This window comes from Capra hircus, chromosome 11 (genome assembly GCF_001704415.2).
Source record: "Capra hircus breed San Clemente chromosome 11, ASM170441v1, whole genome shotgun sequence".
Classification (NCBI taxonomy): Eukaryota; Metazoa; Chordata; class Mammalia; order Artiodactyla; family Bovidae; genus Capra; species Capra hircus.
In genome coordinates this window covers 67,910,124-67,930,257 of record NC_030818.1, presented here as the reverse complement: position 1 = coordinate 67,930,257, position 20,134 = coordinate 67,910,124, and the positions used below count along the sequence as shown (strand labels likewise).

At 39.1% G+C, this 20,134-nt stretch overlaps 1 protein-coding gene across 1 annotated transcript in view; it reads right to left on the bottom strand.

Annotated features, from left to right (window-relative positions):
- The window catches only part of GMCL1 (germ cell-less, spermatogenesis associated 1), a 56,018-nt gene extending 35,898 nt beyond the window's left edge, over window positions 1-20,120 (bottom strand). Inside the window, exons 1-8 of the mRNA XM_013967786.2 lie at window positions 19,599-20,120; window positions 11,194-11,317; window positions 10,462-10,558; window positions 8,728-8,825; window positions 5,481-5,593; window positions 4,459-4,524; window positions 2,702-2,786; window positions 1,100-1,190 (exon numbers count right to left, since the gene is read on the bottom strand). Coding sequence (XP_013823240.1) covers window positions 1,100-1,190; window positions 2,702-2,786; window positions 4,459-4,524; window positions 5,481-5,593; window positions 8,728-8,825; window positions 10,462-10,558; window positions 11,194-11,317; window positions 19,599-19,858 — 934 coding nt within the window. The 5' untranslated portion in view covers window positions 19,859-20,120. The remainder of the gene's footprint in view (window positions 1-1,099; window positions 1,191-2,701; window positions 2,787-4,458; window positions 4,525-5,480; window positions 5,594-8,727; window positions 8,826-10,461; window positions 10,559-11,193; window positions 11,318-19,598) is intronic.

Here is a 20,134-nt window from a genome sequence, read left to right as displayed (position 1 = left end):
ATTTTTGGTTCATGAGCTTCAAGGAAAGACAATTAGCTAGTAAATCTTACCACATAATTCTAGAAAATTTATTTAAATAAGACTAAAAGAGCATGCTGAATTTTAATATAAGAGCCTCTATTCATCAATACACTTAAAAAAAAATCTAAACTGAAATATAAATGCAACACATATTTGTGACAAAGAATTGGTTATCAAGAATATAAAAAGAATGCCCATAAACCAGTAAGAAAAGACAATTAAAATACTAAAACAGGAAAAAGACCCAAACAGACATTTCACAGAAGAAGAAACATATGCTGATAAACACACACAGAGCTGTTCAATCTCTTTAGTTTTCAAGGAAATGAAAATCAATACCACATGAAATAGTATGAAATAGTTCAATAACAACAAAAAACAGGATGATATGTTGTCCAGGAGTACATTGAATCTGGCTTGTACTGGCTCACAGGAGCTGATGGCATGCATTTCTTTCCAACTCCACATTCAGTAGTATCATGTTAGCCTGAAATTAATCATGCTAAGAAAATTTGTTATCATTAAAATTTTTTTTAATGCTATAAATAAGTGTGTTTGTTTTTTTCAGAAAGCCAGCTTACCAGCATATCACTATGTTATGCACTCATGTTAAGACATGTGTAGAATGTCATAACATTATTTTTTAAAAGCAAGGGAAAAACAAACACAAAACTAAAGACAGTGGTTGGCGAAAGCTGAAGTGACACAACAGGAAAGAAGCACATGAATAGACTGAATTATTAATGTTCTAGTACTTATTAGTTCACTGAGGTTCAATACATTATTTTTTTTTTAAAGAAAAAGGTAATTATGCATAGGTAAAAAATGATAGTGAACTAAGAAAATCATGAACTAAGGACTGTAATTTTTATCCACTTTTTTGCTCCTGATGGCCATTAAAATTTTTTTTCTATAATCTCCTTTATCCAACCTAAATTTTTTCAGTATAAATAAGGGATTGAGTTAGATCATTCCCAACATCCTCTCCAGCTCTAAAATTCTCTATCCATAAATCAGGGTTCAATTTTAATTAAATTTCAATTAAAAAGAAAGTTCAGAATAACAATTTTAATCACACCTTTTTTCCTCTTAGAAAACCAGACATCTGTTTCAGTCAAAAGCTGTTTTAAAGATCCATTCCAAGAAGGCACAAGTTGAAGGAACATCCACTAGATAAAAAAAATAGGTAAGAAAAAAACCCTATAAAACTTCATTATTTTGAGTTCACATTTTCAAACTGCTTTCTTAAAACATAGTATCTAAAAATTTAATTTCCATTTTATAACCAACTGAAAGAAGTACAACTATTACATGATATGCTCATAAGCCTTAAATTCATCATGGCATTAATCGTGGTCCAAAGATAAAAACTAGAGGAGCAGAGAAGGAATAAGCTAATACCTGAAAAATACTTATGGTTTCAAATGCACTACTGTTTTAGTATTAAAAAGGTAAATGTTCTACATGTGTGTGTACATAGATACATATAAAATATTCTATATTATATTATAGAGTGTAGATACAATACATATATACAATATATAAATATACTAATTTACTCAATTAACAATTAAGTTTCACTACATACTATGTGAGATTATAAAAGAAATTAAATATGGGAAAACGGAGTTTCTCATTGTCTAACTGCTGTTGAGACAGTATGCAGAGTAATGAAGAACATGAATTTTTAAATCCTGGCCCTGTCAATTAATAGAGAGGGAAATTACCTGATTTCTCTGGGCTTTAATTTCTTCATTTGCAAGATGAGCGTGATAATATGTCAACCTCACAGGACATTAGAATTAATATGGGTAAGATACTCAGAGCAGTGCCTACCTAGCACATAGTGAACACTCAATACTTATATGAGAAAGAATGAATGCTAACAGTGGCTCAGAGAGAGACATGGGCTGTCTACTTTCCTTTAATGACAGGTTACCACATTTACTAAACTTCCTTGAGGAAAAACAGTAATAGGATCTCACCCAGAAGGTGACTCATTCCCAGGCTTCATGACCATGTCAATGTAAACTTGGTGCTAAGGACAAAAGGCTAACAGCAAAATCACGCAGTGGGGAAAGCAACAGACTGGAACTCACAGACCTGGGTTCTGCCTCATGTCTGCCATGTAGTAATCGTAAGAATTCTAAGTGTTACCATCTACAGAACAAAAGCAACAGCCCATTTGTCTCTTCAGAGTTGTGAAAACAAAATTATACTAAAAATGTTGAAACCTTACAAAAGGATGAAGTGAGACATATGTCTGAAGTACAAAAGACCTTTAAAAGAACCTCAACATTCTCTAGAAAAATTTGTGAAAAACTCATCATGAAGTTATTAATTCAACTGAAGCTCAATTCTGAAAACATTCTTGAAAACCACATAAAATAGTTAACATTTCTGATCATGTAAATAACATGTTAATTATTGGGAAAAAAAAAAAAAACCTTGGAAAAAACAGAAATGTATTCCTAGAAGAGAAAAGTATACAGAATACAAATAAAATTACTCATGATACCAATTCCCTAAGCCTAAAGACTTAGCATTCTGGCATATGTCCTTTACCTTTTCTTGCATGTATAATCACTCTCTCGCCACTGGACACTAGCTGTTTTCAGTTTTTCACTACTATAAGCAATGCTGAGTGGCTATCTTTACACATATCATATTATGGAAATACCTTTTTAAGGGCTGTGTATACATCCATCTCCACTTGCATCACAAACAAGTTAGATGAACCAATGAGTTGTTTCATGACATTTATACTAGAAAAGATAAAACAGAAGTAGTGAGCCTCTCTTTATACAAAAGTTAAAGACCCTGGTGGAACTGAAAACATTTTTAAAAGTCTTTTTTTATCAAAAGAAAACACGGAATTAAAAAACTACATCAGTCTTTTTGCCCAAGACAAAGAATCTTAGACAAAAACAATCTATTTGAATGTAAGGATGCTTATAATTCAGACTGTATGCTGCAAATGGTTTTTTCTTGCACTGCTGGGGAAACAAAGAGCTTGCTCCGCTGATTAATCAAGGTAAAGCAAAGTCCTAATAAGTTTTAGCATGCTCTCATAAAGTAGCAGCCTTCCCTTTCTTTTGCCTTTCCCTTTCATTCAAATAAAAAAAATTCTGTCAAAATTCACTGAAGAAGATGTATCTTCAAAGTAACCTTTTACCTCTAGGCTTAAGAGAACTGCTTGGTCATAAAACAAGTTTTTATTTTATTAAGGGAGTAATATCAAGAAATAAGTGTTAGTGTAAATTTAGAATGGAAATGATATTACTAGCTCTTTTCTTTTTTCCCTGCCCCCCCCACCCTCAACAAGCCAGAAGAGCATATGAATTTTTAGGATGACCACTATGATTTATTTTCCTTTTGAAAAAAGCTCAATGAGAATTATAGAAGAGAAAAAGTGTTGCTATGCCTTGACATCATTAGGTGATGATTTTCTGGTAGACTACAATACTTCTCAAATCTTTCTATCAAAGTACCTCTTAAGGGCAGATGAAAGGAAAGGACCCAGGAATCTAGGAGAAGGCTAGCCACAAACATAACATTTCTATTAATTTTGTATTTATAAGCCCAAAGAAACTTGAATTCTCTCTTTTCCACGATGTATTTAAACATAAAAATGTTTACTTCTCTCTTACTCCTCCCTACCCTTCGCCCCTCAAAAAGTCGGCAAAACTGAAAAACCAGTAAGTCACTGTTAAGCCTTTGGTTTTGTACATTTCCATCAGAATGTTATACACTCCCAGGGACATTTGTATCCCTGTTTCAGAAGCACCATTGTCAAGGTACTGCAATCCTGAAAGTGATTATAGAGTTTCTGGCCTTTACAAGTTCATTCCCACTCTGAATTTCTCAGACCCATAGCAAATATGTTAGCTCCATTATTACAAGTAAGTTCAGAGAGGAGAGACCATGACATAATCACCTCTACCTCCTTCAAAGCCCTCAACAGAGTAACTTTACACATAGCAGTCATTCAGAAATTACTTGAAGGGAGGAAGGAAGAACAAGCAAACTAAATAAAAGACCACTTTAATTGTGAATTTAATTTCATCAGTCTTAGTAACAAGTTTAAGACAATTTTCTCAAATGTAATTTCTGGATAATAAGAGATGGTGGTTTTTAAAATAAATCTTTAGATTCTTTAAGAGTCCAGCAAAAGTGAGGTAACCCTAGAGACTTTCTATAGTTTTATAGCAGCAATGAATTTTTTCATTAAAATTGATTAAAACAGTAGACATAATATGTACTGTATCAAAAAAAATGCATTGTATAATTTGCAACAAAGGAAAGAAACTTAGATACATTCCATTTAATTTACTATTTCATAATATATTTTTGTTTTATACAAAAATGTCTTGCATACTTTTAACAAATGAAGAACAGTCTTTTGGATAATTATGAAGCTATTTAAAATTCAAATACCTGAGTTCTTTAAAAAGTTCAACATTCTGGTGAGTCATCAAATTGTTTAGAAGCCATTCAAGGCACCTGAAATTAAAACATGGAATTATTTCATTATACATTATATATTTATGATTTATTAAGTAGGACATACAGTTAAAGTAAAAACAGAATATTAATCTTGCTAGGACATGCTCAAATATTTTAATTTAACAACTGGAAATTTAGTACTGTTTTTGTCAGCAGTTAGTATGGGAATATTCCCTTAATATTAATAAGAGCCTTTCTAATTGAGAAAACTTCATTTTCAAGTTCGTGTTAAATGGTTTATGAAGGGCCTTACATACTTCTGTTACCTTCTTTATAATTTGAAAATGGGTACTGCAATTCTCAAGACTTAAAAACACTGCCAGTAGTTGCACTGATATACAGTCAGCCCTCGGTATCCGCAGGTTCTGTATCCGTGGATTCAACCAACCGAGAATTGAAAATATTGGAGAAAAAAATAATAACTTCAGAATGTTCCAGAAAGCAAAACTTAAATTTGTCGCAAGACAGCAACTATTTACATAGCATTTACAGTGGATTTATAACTATTTACATAGCCTTTACACCGGTATAATAATAATCCAGAGATGATTCACAGTATACAGAAGGATGGTTATTTGAAAATACTACACCATTAAATAAGGGAGGTGAGCAACCGCAGATTCTGGTATCCACCCAGGTCCTAAAGCTAATCCCCTGCGGATAGTGAGGGACGACTGTAGTGGCTATTATGCCTACTGCTTTAAAACATTTGATAGAAATGTACTGTAAAGAGGGACCATAGTTTTTATAAGCATGTATAACCCACCCACAGTCACAGAGACCACAATTTTGAAGAATTTACTAATTAGTCCAAATATAGAAAGGAACCTTTTATAGCAAATTCTATTCTTTTTTTCCCTCTTTTTTAAAAATAGCTATACATTCTCTTAAGAAACCAAAGCAGTCAAATTCTCGAAAGTGGAATGAGGGGGAACACAAGCAAGGCAACTCACTTCCTCTTTACAGAATCTAGTCCATAGGTCCCTGCGGATGTGTAATAGCCACACACAGTTTTCACATTGATTGTCTCCTTCATCGTCTCACCACACTGCTGTATTAAACCATCCTGCAAATATAAATAAGCGCTGGAAAGGCCCATTTCATACGTGAAAAATTAGTTCTGAGTATGTGCTTTCACATATTAAAAAGGAGAAAAAAAAAAAAGGGAAGGAAGAAAGAAAACCATTAAGTGCAGCAAGCCTAAATCTTTTTTGAAAGTCCAGTAAAAATTCCTAAAAAAAAAAAAAAAAAAATCCAGGAAGTATTCAACTAAATACTTGAACTGAAAAATGGAAGGGAGAGGGTAAAAGCAGTAAGACAGAGATAAAAATTGCTAACTCTTTTCTGTTCTCCTCTCTGGGACCTTTGCAAACTTAAGCAGCATTCTGTTTCACCTGTTCTTTTAAAACTAAGACCTTTTTACATAGTCAGACGACTATGTGATGGGCTAGGCAAGTACACAGTATGAATCAAGAGCAAGTTTTTATTAAACTTTAAAACATCTATCAATATCTAAGAAATATACCTAAGACAAATATAGTATTGTTTTAAACTTACATTGAAATTTTAATCTAAAATGTTTATACAGAAGATTTCAAATAGCTAATTTTATTTATTATAGGGAAAGAATTCTGTCATTTGTTTTTATTGAATTCTGTCATTTTTCACTCCAATTTCTGAGCTATATTCACCATGCAAAAGTATTACTGTTAAATAGCTAAGTCATAAAGATAATGCAGAAAGTGAATTTACTCAAATTTCTGAACTACATCCAACATGCAAGAGTATTATTGTTAAATAGCCAAGTCACACAGATAATGCACAAAGTGAATTTAGAATAAAACTGAAAAAGGATTAAAAGTTTAAAAAGTATAATTATTGAAAATAAGTATCAAAAGGATTAAAACATTAAAAAGTCAAATTACCTCAGCCAAGGGTATTTAACAAGCTATTAACTATTATTTCAAATAAACCAGTATAAAAATGCCACATGAAAAGAAACTTAACTTTTTTAAATGATCAAAATAAAATGTTGACTCAAACTGGGATTTTAAACCTTCTAGACTCTGCCCCTTTCCTTTTAAAACCCATCTGTGCCATCAGGTCTAGTGGATAATCCCTGCTTAACCTCGCCAGTATCCAGTTTTCCTCTCCATGCTTTTAACCTCATCTAGACCCTCCCATGGATTACTGCAATAGGATTTATACTCAACTTTCCTTTCAGCTCATTCTTCACATTGATCCCAAGCACTCTTTCTAAAATACAACTTTATCTTTCCTCGGATTAGAACTTTTCAAAAGCACTTATGCAAAGTGTTAACTTTTCAAAAGGTACTGAGGGACTTTCGTAATCTGGCCTCTGCCTCTTTTCCTCCAAGCCTTCTTCTATTCTATGCTAGATCTGTGTTCCACTCAGATTCTCTAATGCTCCATTATTTTCTCATTTCTATGTCTTAGTTTTCTGTATGAAATGCTCTCTCTTCCTCTCCTTACTTCACAAGATAAACACATATTTAGTTTTTAAGACTCAACCTCAAACACAACTTCCTTCTTTGACACTACCAGGTTAAACTGACCACTTTGCACATCCACTAAATGCTACAGAAAGTTTATCATCATATCTATAATATTGGACAGCTCTTACTTTACTTTTTGGGCCTGTATATCAAGTCTTCCTCCTCGACTCTATACACATTATATTGTGAGCTTCTTGAAGGCAAGCTACTGCTGCTAAGTCGCTTTAGTCATGTCCGACTCTGCAACCCCATAGACGGCACTCCACCAGGCTCCCCCGTTCCTGGGATTCTCCAGGCAAGAACACTGAAGTGGGTTGCCATTTCCTTCTCCAATGCAGGAAAGTGAAAAGTGAAAGTGAAGTTGCTCAGTCGTGTCCGACTCTTAGCGACCCCATGGACTGCAGCCCACCAGGCTCCTCCGTCCATGGGATTTTCCAGGCAAGAGTACTAGAGTGGGGTGCCATAAGGCATAGATATCTTTATTTACCTCTGGATCTCTATGCCTAGCTTGACACACTGCTCAATATACTTCTGTTGAATGAACAAATCTGTCATTCTATCAATAGATTATATACATTTAGGTGGTTTATACACAATTATTTCCTAAGAAAACATTTATATAGTAAGCACTCAACTTTTTCTGAATCCATGAACTATATGAATTAATAATCAAATCATAAGCCACTTGCTTCTTAATAGTCAAGATAAGTTATTAATGCACAGAAAGAAGTGAAAGTCGCTCAGTCATGTCTGACTCTTTGTGATCCCATCGGCTACACAGCCCATGGAATTCTCCAGGCCAGCATACTGGAGTTGGTAGCCTTTCCCTTCACCAGGGGATCTTCCCAACCCAGGGAATGAACAGGTCTCCTGCACTGCAGGCGGATTCTTTACCAGCAGAGCCACAAGGGAAGCCCCATTAATGCACAGAAATGTATAAATGGATTTAGACAAGTATATTTGTTTCACATTATAGTCCTGTCTAGTCAAGGCTATGGTTTTTCCTGTGGTCATGTATGGATGTGAGAGTTGGACCGTGAAGAAGGCTGAGCGCCGAAGAATTGATGCTTTTGAACTGTGGTGTTGGAGAAGACTCTTGAGAGTCCCTTGGGCTGCAAGGAGATCCAACAGTCCATTCTGAAGGAGATCAGCCCTGGGATTTCTTTGGAAGGAATGATGCTAAAGCTGAAGCTCCAGTACTTTGGCCACCTCATGCGAAGAGTTGACTCATTGGAAAAGACTTTGATGCTGGGAGGGATTGGGGGCAGGAGGAGAAGGGGATAACAGAGGATGAGATGGCTGGATGGCATCACGGACTCGATGGACGTGAGTCTGAGTGAACTCCAGGAGATGGTGATGAACAGGGAGGCCTGGCGTGCTGCGATTCATGGGGTCGCAAAGAGTCGGACACAACTGAGCAACTGAACTGAACTGAACTGAACTGAATAATCATTCTAAGATCTCTACATAGAAACAGCCTGCATTCATTTTACACAAATATCAAGACCCTCCTCATTTGTAGTAAAGTTTTTGGTTAAACATTTTAAATGACTTATCACAAAAGAAATATTTATATATTCATTTTAAAAATTGTAAAAAGCTAGGTTTTACTATTGTTTTTGGAAGGGATACCTTGAAACAAAGACACAAGTGTTATTATTTTTTGAGTACTGTGCATACTTACCAATTGCAGCATACAAGCTGCTGCCAAAATAGCAATGACTCGACTTGGCTTTATTAAGACATCATCTCGATACAATGACCCAAATGCCACCTGAAGTGCTGAAAGCAAAATACACAGATAGAATGAAATAACAATTTTAGCTGTAAGAATATTACAAGAATAAGGACAGTCTTTATACACTAAGACATATGTCTAAATCTAGTATAAAAGGATAAGATGATCATCACTAATAAAACTACTGCTGCTGCTGCTGCTAAGTCACTTCAGTTGTGTCTGACTCTGTGCGACCCCATAGATAGCAGCCCACCAGGCTCCCCCGTCCCTGGGATTCTCCAGGCAAGAATACTGGAGTGGGTTGCCATTTCTTTCTCCAATGCATGAAAGTAAAAAGTGAAAGTGAAGTCGCTCAGTTATGTCTGACTCCTAGTGACCCCATGGACTGCAGCCTTCCAGGCTCCTCCATCCATGGGATTTTCCAGGCAAGAGTACTGGAGTGGGGTGCCATTGCCTTCTCCAGTGCATGAAAGTGAAAAGTCAAAGGGAAGTTGCTCAGTGGTGTCCAACTCCTAGTGACCCCATGGACTGCAGCCCACCAGGCTCCTCCGTCCGTGGGATTTTCCAGGCGAGAGTACCAGAGTGGGGTGCCAATAAAACTACTGGTAATGGTTATGGACTGATGATGCTTTAATAACAATGTTATACATTTCCATCAATTCTATCAAATCATGCTGGATTCTCCTACATCTAACCTTGATATCAGTTAGTGGTCAGAATTAAGACACCCTTGGAAAGAGTTTTATGAAGATGTCCCTGAGTAGATCAATCGTTAAGTACAACTGCACAGACCAAATGACAGTCTTAACCCTGGTGGTTCAGTGCTTCACTGCGGAGCATGGAATATCTCCTGTCCTGTGAGTGAGCGCTCAGTTGTGTCCAACTCCTTGTGACCCCATGGACTGTAACCAGTCAGGCAGTCCTCCGTCTACGGGATTTTCCAGGCAAGAATACTGGAGACTGTTGCCATTTCCTCCTCCAGGGGATCTTCCCGACCCAGGAACTGCACCCGCATCTCCTGCGTCTCCTGCCACCACAGCTGTTTGAACCTGAGCATCCTTCTCTCTACTGCCATTCTCATGCGTGTCCTGCAAGGTTTGCTTTATAAATGTTCTTTGCCCATGAGGTTAGTACCGGGTACTTCCACTTCAGTTACCAGAAAGAGACACAGGAGTACCAGGATAGGAGTGAGAACTACAGTCTGATCCTACCTCACTAAACTGCTCTGAGACCTAAAACAAGTCTCTTAAATCCTCCTGGCCTCAGCTTCCTCATCTAAAGACCATTATAGCTCTAAAACAATACTGACTACCTGATACATCTGCTTGTTCCCAGAAAAGATCTTTATGTGTAGCGAATAATCAGTGAATACTGCTTACGGCTTACTGTTTACTGGTCATACTTCTCCTTTCTTCACTCTACATCCTCTATATCCCAGGCAGATATGTTTTTAAACATGAAGGAAACAGACTGATAAAGCTGACACGACTAAGTAAGATTAGGGATACACAGAACAGAATCGATGAAGTATAGAGTAAATCAATAAAAAATCCTCACTGTGAGTGTTAAAAGGAGCTTTTTTCCTAGTTAACAAGGTTAGAAGAAAATACTTTCTGCCGAAAGGATAAAAAGGTTATGTTTTTATCATTTTTACGTAACAGTAATTATGGTACCAGTTACCTTCTATATCAATATTCTGGTCAGGAATCTCCAATTCAATGGTATTCATGCTGGATTCTTTCCAAGAACCACTGAACATACTAGAAAAGTAGCCAGACTTAACAAAATGAAAAAGAAATTATGATAAAGAAACTATTAGGCTTATCAAAATACTATGTTTTTAATTAAAGAAAACTAAATTCTCATATTACTATCTGAACTGAATTCCTATGTTACTACTTGAACCAACTAAGGTTTTCACTCAGTGGAACAATTTCTGAGTATATTAGATATATATGTTCTCCTTTTCAATAGTATTCCAAATTCAAGCATAGAAATTATATATTTAAGTATCTCATAAACATATGACAGCATACAAGATGGACACAAAATACTACACTAAGGAAGAGAGAAAAGAAACTAAAAACTGTTGAGTCCTTATTCTATCCTTTCCCCCTAACTTTTTCCATTTTTGTCAACAGAAGGCACTAAAATAAGTACCTCACCGGAGTGACAGAAACATACTCCTAGGCTGGTATGACAATGAAAACTCAAAATCTGTTTCCTAGACCAAACTTAAGTTTTCACTAACAATATTCACAGTGTATCTCTTACATAATGAGACTTTCCATCAGACAGGACAAATACTCATGCAAAAGACTACTGTAAAATACAGTGAGAAAGAACAAAACTTAAAAGAATTTGAGTTAAGCAACTACCTCTGCTACTCAAAGAGAAAAATAAAATACTTACTTGACATAAATATATTTTGTGTAAGCTCCACTCTTCTCCTAGAGCACAAATCTTAATGTCACTGTTTTCACCATTTAAAAATAATGTTTGATAAATATATTTGGATGTACTCTTCAGTTTTTTCCTGTTAAAAGAAAGGCAAACATTATGTATGTGTAATACGGAATATTTTACTTATTTTGCATGTAACTCTAAACACTCCTTTTGCTCAATTTCTATTAAATAGAACCAATCTGCCCACGGTGTAAAAAGATAGAGATATTATATATTCAAATGTGCTTATGTATGGAAGGGCACATAAAAAACTAATAATAGTGGTTATCTCTGGAGTACTCTATTCCCAAGAGGGGCAACAGTGGATAGAGGGGGGTGGAGTGGGAGGGAGACCTTTCACTATACACTTTTTTGCAATTTTTGATTTTTGAATTATCCTATTCAATAAAGATAAGTCAGCATGGTGATTTTGCTTATTTCCTTGTTTAGAAATCAGCACTATGGACAATGTCAATATAGCTGCAACATAGTTCTGCAACTACAAAATAAAGAACAAGACCTACACAAGTATTTAAAAAGTAATTTACATGTGATCTTACTTTAGTACCAAACAACTTTTTTTTAATGTAATTTATTTTTATTTTTGGCTGTGCTTGGTCTTCACTGTTGTGCGGGCTTTTCTTTAGCTGCGGCAAGCGGAGGCTCCTTTCCAGTTACAGTGTGCGAGTTTCTTACTGTGGTGTCTTCTCACTGTGGACAATGGACTCCGGGACATGCGGGCTTCAGTAGGTGCAGCTCTGGGGCTCTAGAGCATAGACTCAGTTGCTGAGGCGCATGGGCTTAGCTACTCTGCGGCATGTGGAATCTTTCCAGACCAGGGACCGAACCCATGTCTCCTGCATTGGCAGGTGGATTCTTTATCTAAGCCACCAGGGAAGCCCCCAAACTATTCTTAAACTCCTTAAAATGTGTTTTTCCCTAAATTAGACAAATGGTTTACAGCCTCAGACCAAAGATTTTCAAAACTATGCTGAAGGGAGAAGTGTGTCTTAGGGTTTACAAAGGAGAGTGAGGAGTGAATTCCGGGTATCCCATCTAATCTCAACCAGAACTGCATCACATATTATTATGCATCTGTAAATATCCTGGATTTGGGCCTAAGATTTAAAGGAAGAACTATGTAATTTTTGTTTTGACAATCTGTGATCAAGATAGTCCAACCAGTACGTGAGGAAACCCCTAGGCAGAGGCTGATCAATATTTTTTATACTCCTGGCCAATCCTGACAGCTTTCCTAGTAAAACTTTTAAATGTAAACAAAGAAAAAACCATTAATCACTGATTAATGAAAAATGTAAAATTAATGATTTTTATTAAATGTAAAAAAAATCAGTAATCATTCTGACAGCATCTTAAATCTGTGTATTGAGTACCTCTTCCCAACAGACAATAAAAATTGCACATGCTTTGGTGGTAGACAGACTTGGCTTTGAGTCCCAGCTCTATAGCAGCTCAGTTACCTTATATGTGAAAAAAAGGTATAAATATTCACTTCATTGGGTTACTGTAAGAGATAAATAAGACAAGTAGTCTCTAGTGCAGAAAGGAATAAACCCACAACAGGAAAAAGGTGAGGTCGGGCTTATCACGTGATGAGAGAATTCCATGGATCTGGAAGTTAGAAAACAAACTGGAATGGTAAAGAGCAGTGAAAGCCACAGCCCAAAATGTATCAGGATCTAGAATGGAGGCTGAAGCCCTTCAGAACGGTGGGGTGCGGATGGGGCTGGGAGGATGAGATCTCAAGAGAAAAAGAAGGCAGAAGTGAGGCAGAAAATGGGGAAACGTGTTCCCCTAATGACCTCCACCACTATGAACACAGAGTACAGATAACTCTGGCAAACAGAATGCAAGGTTTTTCTAGAAAGAATCAGAATATATTTATCAGGAAGAATTAAGACTCTGGTGTAGGTGTTGGGAGCCCCAGACAAAGCTATCTTCATCCTGGCATTTGAGCAATCTGTAACCTGTTACTTACCAACCTATTCACCAGGCTTTTAATCCTGGTTCCCAAACTGTGTGCCAAAGCACCTGGAGCACCACAGCAAACTCAGGGAGGCATGTGAAAGATCCCAAACTTAAAGGAAATCACAGCAACATCATTCAGATACTATGTGATCTACGCTATTTACTCGTTTGAACCTGACTATTAAATATTTCTTTAGGGCCAGAGGTGCCAAGAAAAACATTATTGAGACACGAAGGGTACTGTGAACCAATAATGTTTGGGAATCTCTGTTCTAAAACAGAGCATGTCGCACCCATATACAATCATATACAACTTAGCAGACAGTCTTCCTACTCAAAGGGGAGGCTCAGTAGTAATAAATCTATTTATTCAACACACACACAGACACAGACACACACACACACAGACACACACACACACACGCACTACCCATTCTGAGGCAGACAACCAAGGATCTCCCAACATAAGGAAGTTAGGAGTATTAAAGACTATTTTTAAAAAGGGAGAATTTGGCATCAGAGGAAATGTATAATTCAGGGAAAAGAGAACTTAAAAAAAAAAAATCCCAACACTCTAATTATAACTAGCACACCTACAGAGTTGAGACTTTTTGTTATTATTCAGTTGCTCAGTCTAGTCCAACTCTTTGAAACCCAAGGACTGTAGCACGCCAGGCTTCCTTGTCCTTCATCATCTTCCAGAGCTTGCTCAAACTCATGTCCATCACATTGGTGATGCCATCCAACCATCTCATCTTCTGTCGACCCCTTCTCCTCCTGCCTTCAATCTTTCCCAGCAACAAGGTCTTTTCTAATGAGTTGGCTCTTCGCATCAGGTGGCCAAAGTACTGGAGCTTGTTTCAGTACCACAGTTCGAAAGCATCAGCTCTTTGGCACTCAGATTTCTTTATGGTCCAACTCTCACATCCATACATGACTACTGAAAAAACCATAGCTTTGACTAAATGGACCTTTGTTGGCAAAGTAATGTCTCTGCTTTTTAATACACGGTCTAGGTCTGTCATAGCTTTTCTTCCAAGGAGCAAGTATCTTTTAGTTTCATGGCTGCAGACACCATCTGCAGTGATTTTGGAGCCCAAGAAAATAAAGTCTGTCACTGTGTCTATTGTTTCCCCATCTATTTGCCAGGACAGTTGAGATTATTACATTTATAAAATAGGATGCTATGATACAAGATGACTCAGAAGAAGAGGGAGAAAAGAGCTCTTAGGACCAAAAACACAGTTGCTGAAATTAAAAAAAAAAAAAAAAAAAAAAAAAGACAAAGTTAAGGAAAATTTCCTAGAACATAAAGCAAAAAAGACCAAAAAAGAAAAAAAAGAGAAAGAGGTACAGTCCAAGAGATTCAAAATCCAGTTAAGAGGGGTCCAAGAAAGAAAAAAACAACGATAATAGAAGAAAGGGAATTACAGAAGAAAGTTTCCCCCAAGCAGTCTTTAGACTGTAAGGATCCACCAAGCACCAAGGCCATTCAAAGACCTATACTCAAGTACCTTCTAAATTCCAAAGTACCGAAGAAAAAATTCCAAAAGCACCAGAGAGAAAAAAAAGAGCCACCGAAAAAGAAAAGAGAATTAGACCAGTATCATATTTCTCATCAATATGGTAGGCTAGAAGACAATGAATTAATATAATCAGATATAAAAAGTTATTTCAGATTAGACTACAAGGAGTCAAAAGATGACTAAACTGAGAGACTACATTTACAACTGGGTAAGCACAACATCTGCTGGATCATCGAAAAAGCAAGAGAGTTCCAGAAAAATATCTATTTCTGCTATATTGACTATGCCAAAGCCTTTGACTGTGTGGATCACAATAAACTGTGGAAAATTCTGAAAGAGATGGGAATACCAGACCACCTAACCTGCCTCTTGAGAAATCTGTATGCAGGTCAGGAAGCAACAGTTAGAACTGGACATGGAACAAAAATACTGGTTCCAAATAGGAAAAGGAGGACGTCAAGGCTGTATATGGTTACCCTGCTTATTTAACTTCTATGCAGAGTACATCATGAGGAACGCTGGGCTGGAAGAAGCACAAGCTGGAATCAAGATTGCCGGGAGAAATATCAATAACCTCAGATATGCAGACGACACCACCCTTATGGCAGAAAGTGAAGAGGAACTAAAAAGCCTCTTGATGAAAGTGAAAGAGGAGAGTGAAAAAGTTGGCTTAAAGCTCAACATTCAGAAAACGAAGATCATGGCATCTGGTCCCATCAATTCATGGCAAATAGATGGGGAAACAATGGAAACAGTGTCAGACTTTATTTTTGGGGGCTCCAAAATCACTGCAGATGGTGACTGCAGCCATGAAATTAAAAGACGCTTACTCCTTGGAAGGAAAAGCTATGACCAACCTAGATAGTATATTCAAAAGCAGAGATATTACTTTGCCAACAAAGGTCCGTCTAGCGAAGGCTATGGTTTTTCCAGTGGTCGCGTATGGATGTGAGAGTTGGACTGTGAAGAAGGCAGAGCGCCGAAGAATTGATGCTTTTGAACTGTGGTGTTGGGAGAAAACTCTTGAGAGTCCCTTGGACTGCAAGGAGATCCAACCAGTCCATTCTAAAGGAGATCAGTCCTGGGTGTTCTTTGGAAGGAATGATGCTAAAGCTGAAACTCCAATAACTCTGGCCACCTCATGCGAAGAGTTGACTCACTGGAAAAGACTCAGAGGCTGGGAGGGATTGGGGGCAGGAGGAGAAGGGGACGACAGAGAATGAGATGGCTGGATGGCATCACCGACTCAATGGACATGAATTTGAGTGAACTCTGGGAGTTGGTGATGGACAGGGAGGCCTGCTGCTGCTGCTAAGTCGCTTCAGTCGTGTACGACTCTGTGCGACCCCATAGACGGCAGCCCATCAGGCTCCCCCGTCCCTGGGATTCTCAAGGCAAGAACACTGAAGTGGGTTGCCATTTCCTTCTCCAAGGCCTAGCGTGCTGCAATTCATGGGATTGCAAAGAGTCAGGCACGACTGAGCGACTGAATTGAACTGAACTGAAGCACAAATTACCTTCGTTAGCAATTTTCTTAGGAAAATATACTTGAGGATGTAGTTCCCTCAGAAGAGTTCAGAAAAGACACAGGCTACAGAAAACAGGATCTAATCCTACAGACGGGGTCAATGTCTGTCCCAAGATAAGTGTTGACCTACAGGGCAATGAATCCAGATTGAAACAGGAGGATGAAGGGACCCGGGAGGGAGGTTTGGGTTTAAATAAGACGGGCTCCATGCAAGTGTGTTTGGAACGAGAAAAATCTAAAGACAGGATGAAGGAATTTTATTCTTTTGTCCAATGGGTGGAAGCCAGTCAGAGAAGTTTAAGAAAATAAAAAAGCAACACACACACAAAGAAAGAGTATTGTTCTAATAAGCTACAAATGAAAACAGGGTTCGAATTTAAACACTTAGTGGAATGTAAAAAAAAGAAAAAAGATTCAATTTAATTATGAGGTTAGAAGATTTCTCCCAAGAGAAAAACAAGTGGTTGTGACTTTGGACCCAGGACGTACGATTTATAATCCTAGCACACTACTTGACTCCACAGTGAACAACATTTACACAGCTCTAACAACAAATAAACTGTTCATTAGATTTCAATTTTGAGACACTCTATGGACAAGAAACTAAAGATGTGGTTGCAGAACAGCTGAGTTTTAAGTCTTGTTAATGTAAAAGTAAAACATGTGCTTGACAAAAGGTATTAGGTAGAAAGTGGGCCTGGAGACCAAAGCTTTTCATGGAGTGGTGGCTGGGGCAGAAATGCACACGAGACAACCTCAGGAATCATATTAGCGACAACTCACAAAATTCCTGATCTTAAAATTTTCTTACACCCTTTGTCCACACTGAGCTGAATAAACTAGGCATCTTCTGTTGGTATGCCAGTATAACACACTAGATTCTGATATACACTTTCTAATAACGATTTGCTTTATTCGATTTTCCATTCCACTCTACTCACGTAATTTGGGGGTCAGCATACTTTTTCTATAAAGGTCTAGATAGTAAATATTTTCAATTTTGTGAGCCAGACAGCCTTCAAGCTAGTTTTGTTGGCATGCCAGTGGGTGGTTTCTTGCTAGCCAGTCTCAGCGTTCCACATCTTAGCAAACTTTTCTACCATTTACAGGGCTACAACTCCTCTAACATTTGAATCTCAGCTTGGAAAAGGTGGCCCTATCCCAAATTTGTTTCTTCCTTGGATAGTCTGTCTCAGCCCTAGAAGTAGTGACTGCTCCCTATGTTCTCTATTCTTGTATTTTTCAGAGATCTCTTTACTTCAGTAATTTAATGCTTATATTAAACTTTCTCTACTCAAATTACTATTTAATTTCTTTCAAATGGACCCCGATATATATATTTCTATGTGTGTGTGTTAGATGCTGCTAAGTCGCTTCAGTTGTGTCCGACTCTGTGCGACCCCATAGATGGAAGCCCACCAGGCTCCCTTGTCCCTGGGATTCTCCAGGCAAGAACACTGGAGTGGGTTGCCATTTCCTTCTCCAATGCATGAAAGTGAAAAGTGAAAGTGAAGTTGCTCAGTCCTGTCCGACTCTTAGCGACCCCATGGACCGCAGCCTACCAGGCTCCTCTGTCCATGGGGTTTTCCAGGCAAATCCTTAGATGCTTAGTCGTGTCCAATTCCTTGCAACTCTGTGGACTGTAGCCTGCCAGGCTTCTCTGTCCATGCAATTCTCAGGCAAGAATACTGGAGTGGGTAGCCATTCCCTTCTCCAGGGGATCTTCCTGACCCTGGGATAGAACCCAGGTCTCCTGCATCGCAGGCAGATTCTTTACATCTGAGCCATCAGGGAAGTCCCATATATTTTTACAGTGACATTAGATACAGTGGTCTAAATACTAATTAATTGAAAGGCAGAGATTATCCTATCGGATTTTTTTTAAAACAAGATTCAACTAAATGCTGTCTACAAAATACTACTTTAAGACACAGGTTAAAGGGAATCAAAACAAAGTGGTACTGGCTATAATAATACGGATTCCCCAGTGGCTCAGAGGTTAAAGCGTCTGCCCGGAATGCGGGAGACCCGGGTTTGATCCCTGGGTTGGGAAGATCCCCTGGAGAAGGAAATGGCAACCCACTCCAGTACTCTTGCCTGGAGAATCCCATGGAGGAAGGAGCCTGGTAGGCTACTAGTCCATGGGGTCGCAAAGAGTCGGACACGACTGGGCAACTTCACTTCAAATGTCTTTATATTTTGTAACGATAAGGGGAGCCAATTCATCAAGGAGACATAATATTTACTGACTCCTTCCATACCAGGCTCTGTGCATTGTATGCATTCTAACATCTGTCAAGTCCTACAAGTAAAGTATGAGCATCTCCATTTTGGTCACGAAGAAATAAGGCTATTAAGTGCAAAATATAGACTAGAACTCAGAACCTGAGCTCTTAAAACTATACTACACTAATTCTCCAAAAAGGCAACTGAACAGTTTGACAGTCGGGGTCCATTTTTGTAAATATAAACATAAAACTGTACGAAAAGATTTAGAAATCAAATTACTTACAGAGGTTATTATGATACTCTTATTTTACATGTAACGTGTAGCATAAAATTTTACTCTTTTGAAGCTTCCCTTAAAAAATTACATCTATGTGACCCACTGATGGCCTTAAAAAAAGGTAGCAACGAGACTGTTTGTGAAAATATATTCAACTTGCAAACTACATTTTAGTTCCCAAGTAAATACTCCGTTTTTCAACTCTTCTAAAAAAAAGGTTAAGCAAGCTGCCTTACACATATCCACGGTCAACGACTTTGAGTGCTAGAGACGCTAAAAAGACTCTGCTGCTATAACAAATGTACACCCTACTGATAAATTTCACCTTTACAGTTAAAAAGAGCTCCTGTATGTAACCATTTCCCTTCCGCTGGGGGACAACAGGGGTGCCCATTTCAGGGCCTGAATGTACGTGTCTCTTACTATTCAAGGCAGCCGGATGCAAAACAACTTAATTCTACTTCCACCCACTCAAGAGAGGACCAAGGTGTATTACGGAAGGCCAGCTGGCTGGCCCTAAGCTTTAACGAGGCGCAAGCCTTGGCTTGGCGTTTCTCAGTCTCATCTTGGGGCGGTAGCACCACCCTGGCGGCGTCTGCGGTTTACAAGCCAGACCACGGGGCGTCTCCCCAGGTGCACCCCATCCGGCCCGCCTCGGACCGGCTCCCAGGTCTACCCGGTCAAGGGCTCGTCCGGCTCTTCACAGGCTGGGGAGCGCCGCAGCCCCCGAAGCCCCAGGGCTCATCCCCAGGCCAGGCCGCGGGAGCTGCCCAACAGGTGCGAGCGCGGGCAGTGCGGGCGTGTCCCCCTCCCCGCCCCGTACCTTCGAGGGGTGTTGAGAAGCCGCTGCTGCTCGTCCCCTTCCTCCTCATCCTCGTCGGTCTCGGAATCGGGGTTACAGTAGCAGAAGGTCCCGCTGTTCCGCTTGCGCTTGTGACTGCCCGGACAGTAACAGAAGCCATGGCCGGGCGCGTCGCCACCAGTCTCCGGCCTCCGGGCGGAGCCCCCAGCTCCAGAAGCCGGCTCCGGCTGGGCTCGGGCTCGCCCCGGGTGGCGCAGCACCCGGCTGCTCAGCGAGCCCATGGGTCACAGCTCCCCGAGACGGCAGGGAGCGCACCTCAGGGAGCCCAACACAGACGGTCTCCCGCCATGGCCCGGGCACCACCGCCAGCCTCCACGGAGCCCGAGTTGCCTACACCGCCAACTTCTCACTTGCGGCCACGACCGTTGCAGCGGACGCCACAGCCTCCATCCTCCGCCCCGCCCGCTGCGTCTGGCCGCCCCTCGCGCGCGGACCGCAGGACCTCACCCCGTCGCTTTTACAACAAAGCGCGTAATGTAGGGCGCATGCGCACGGCG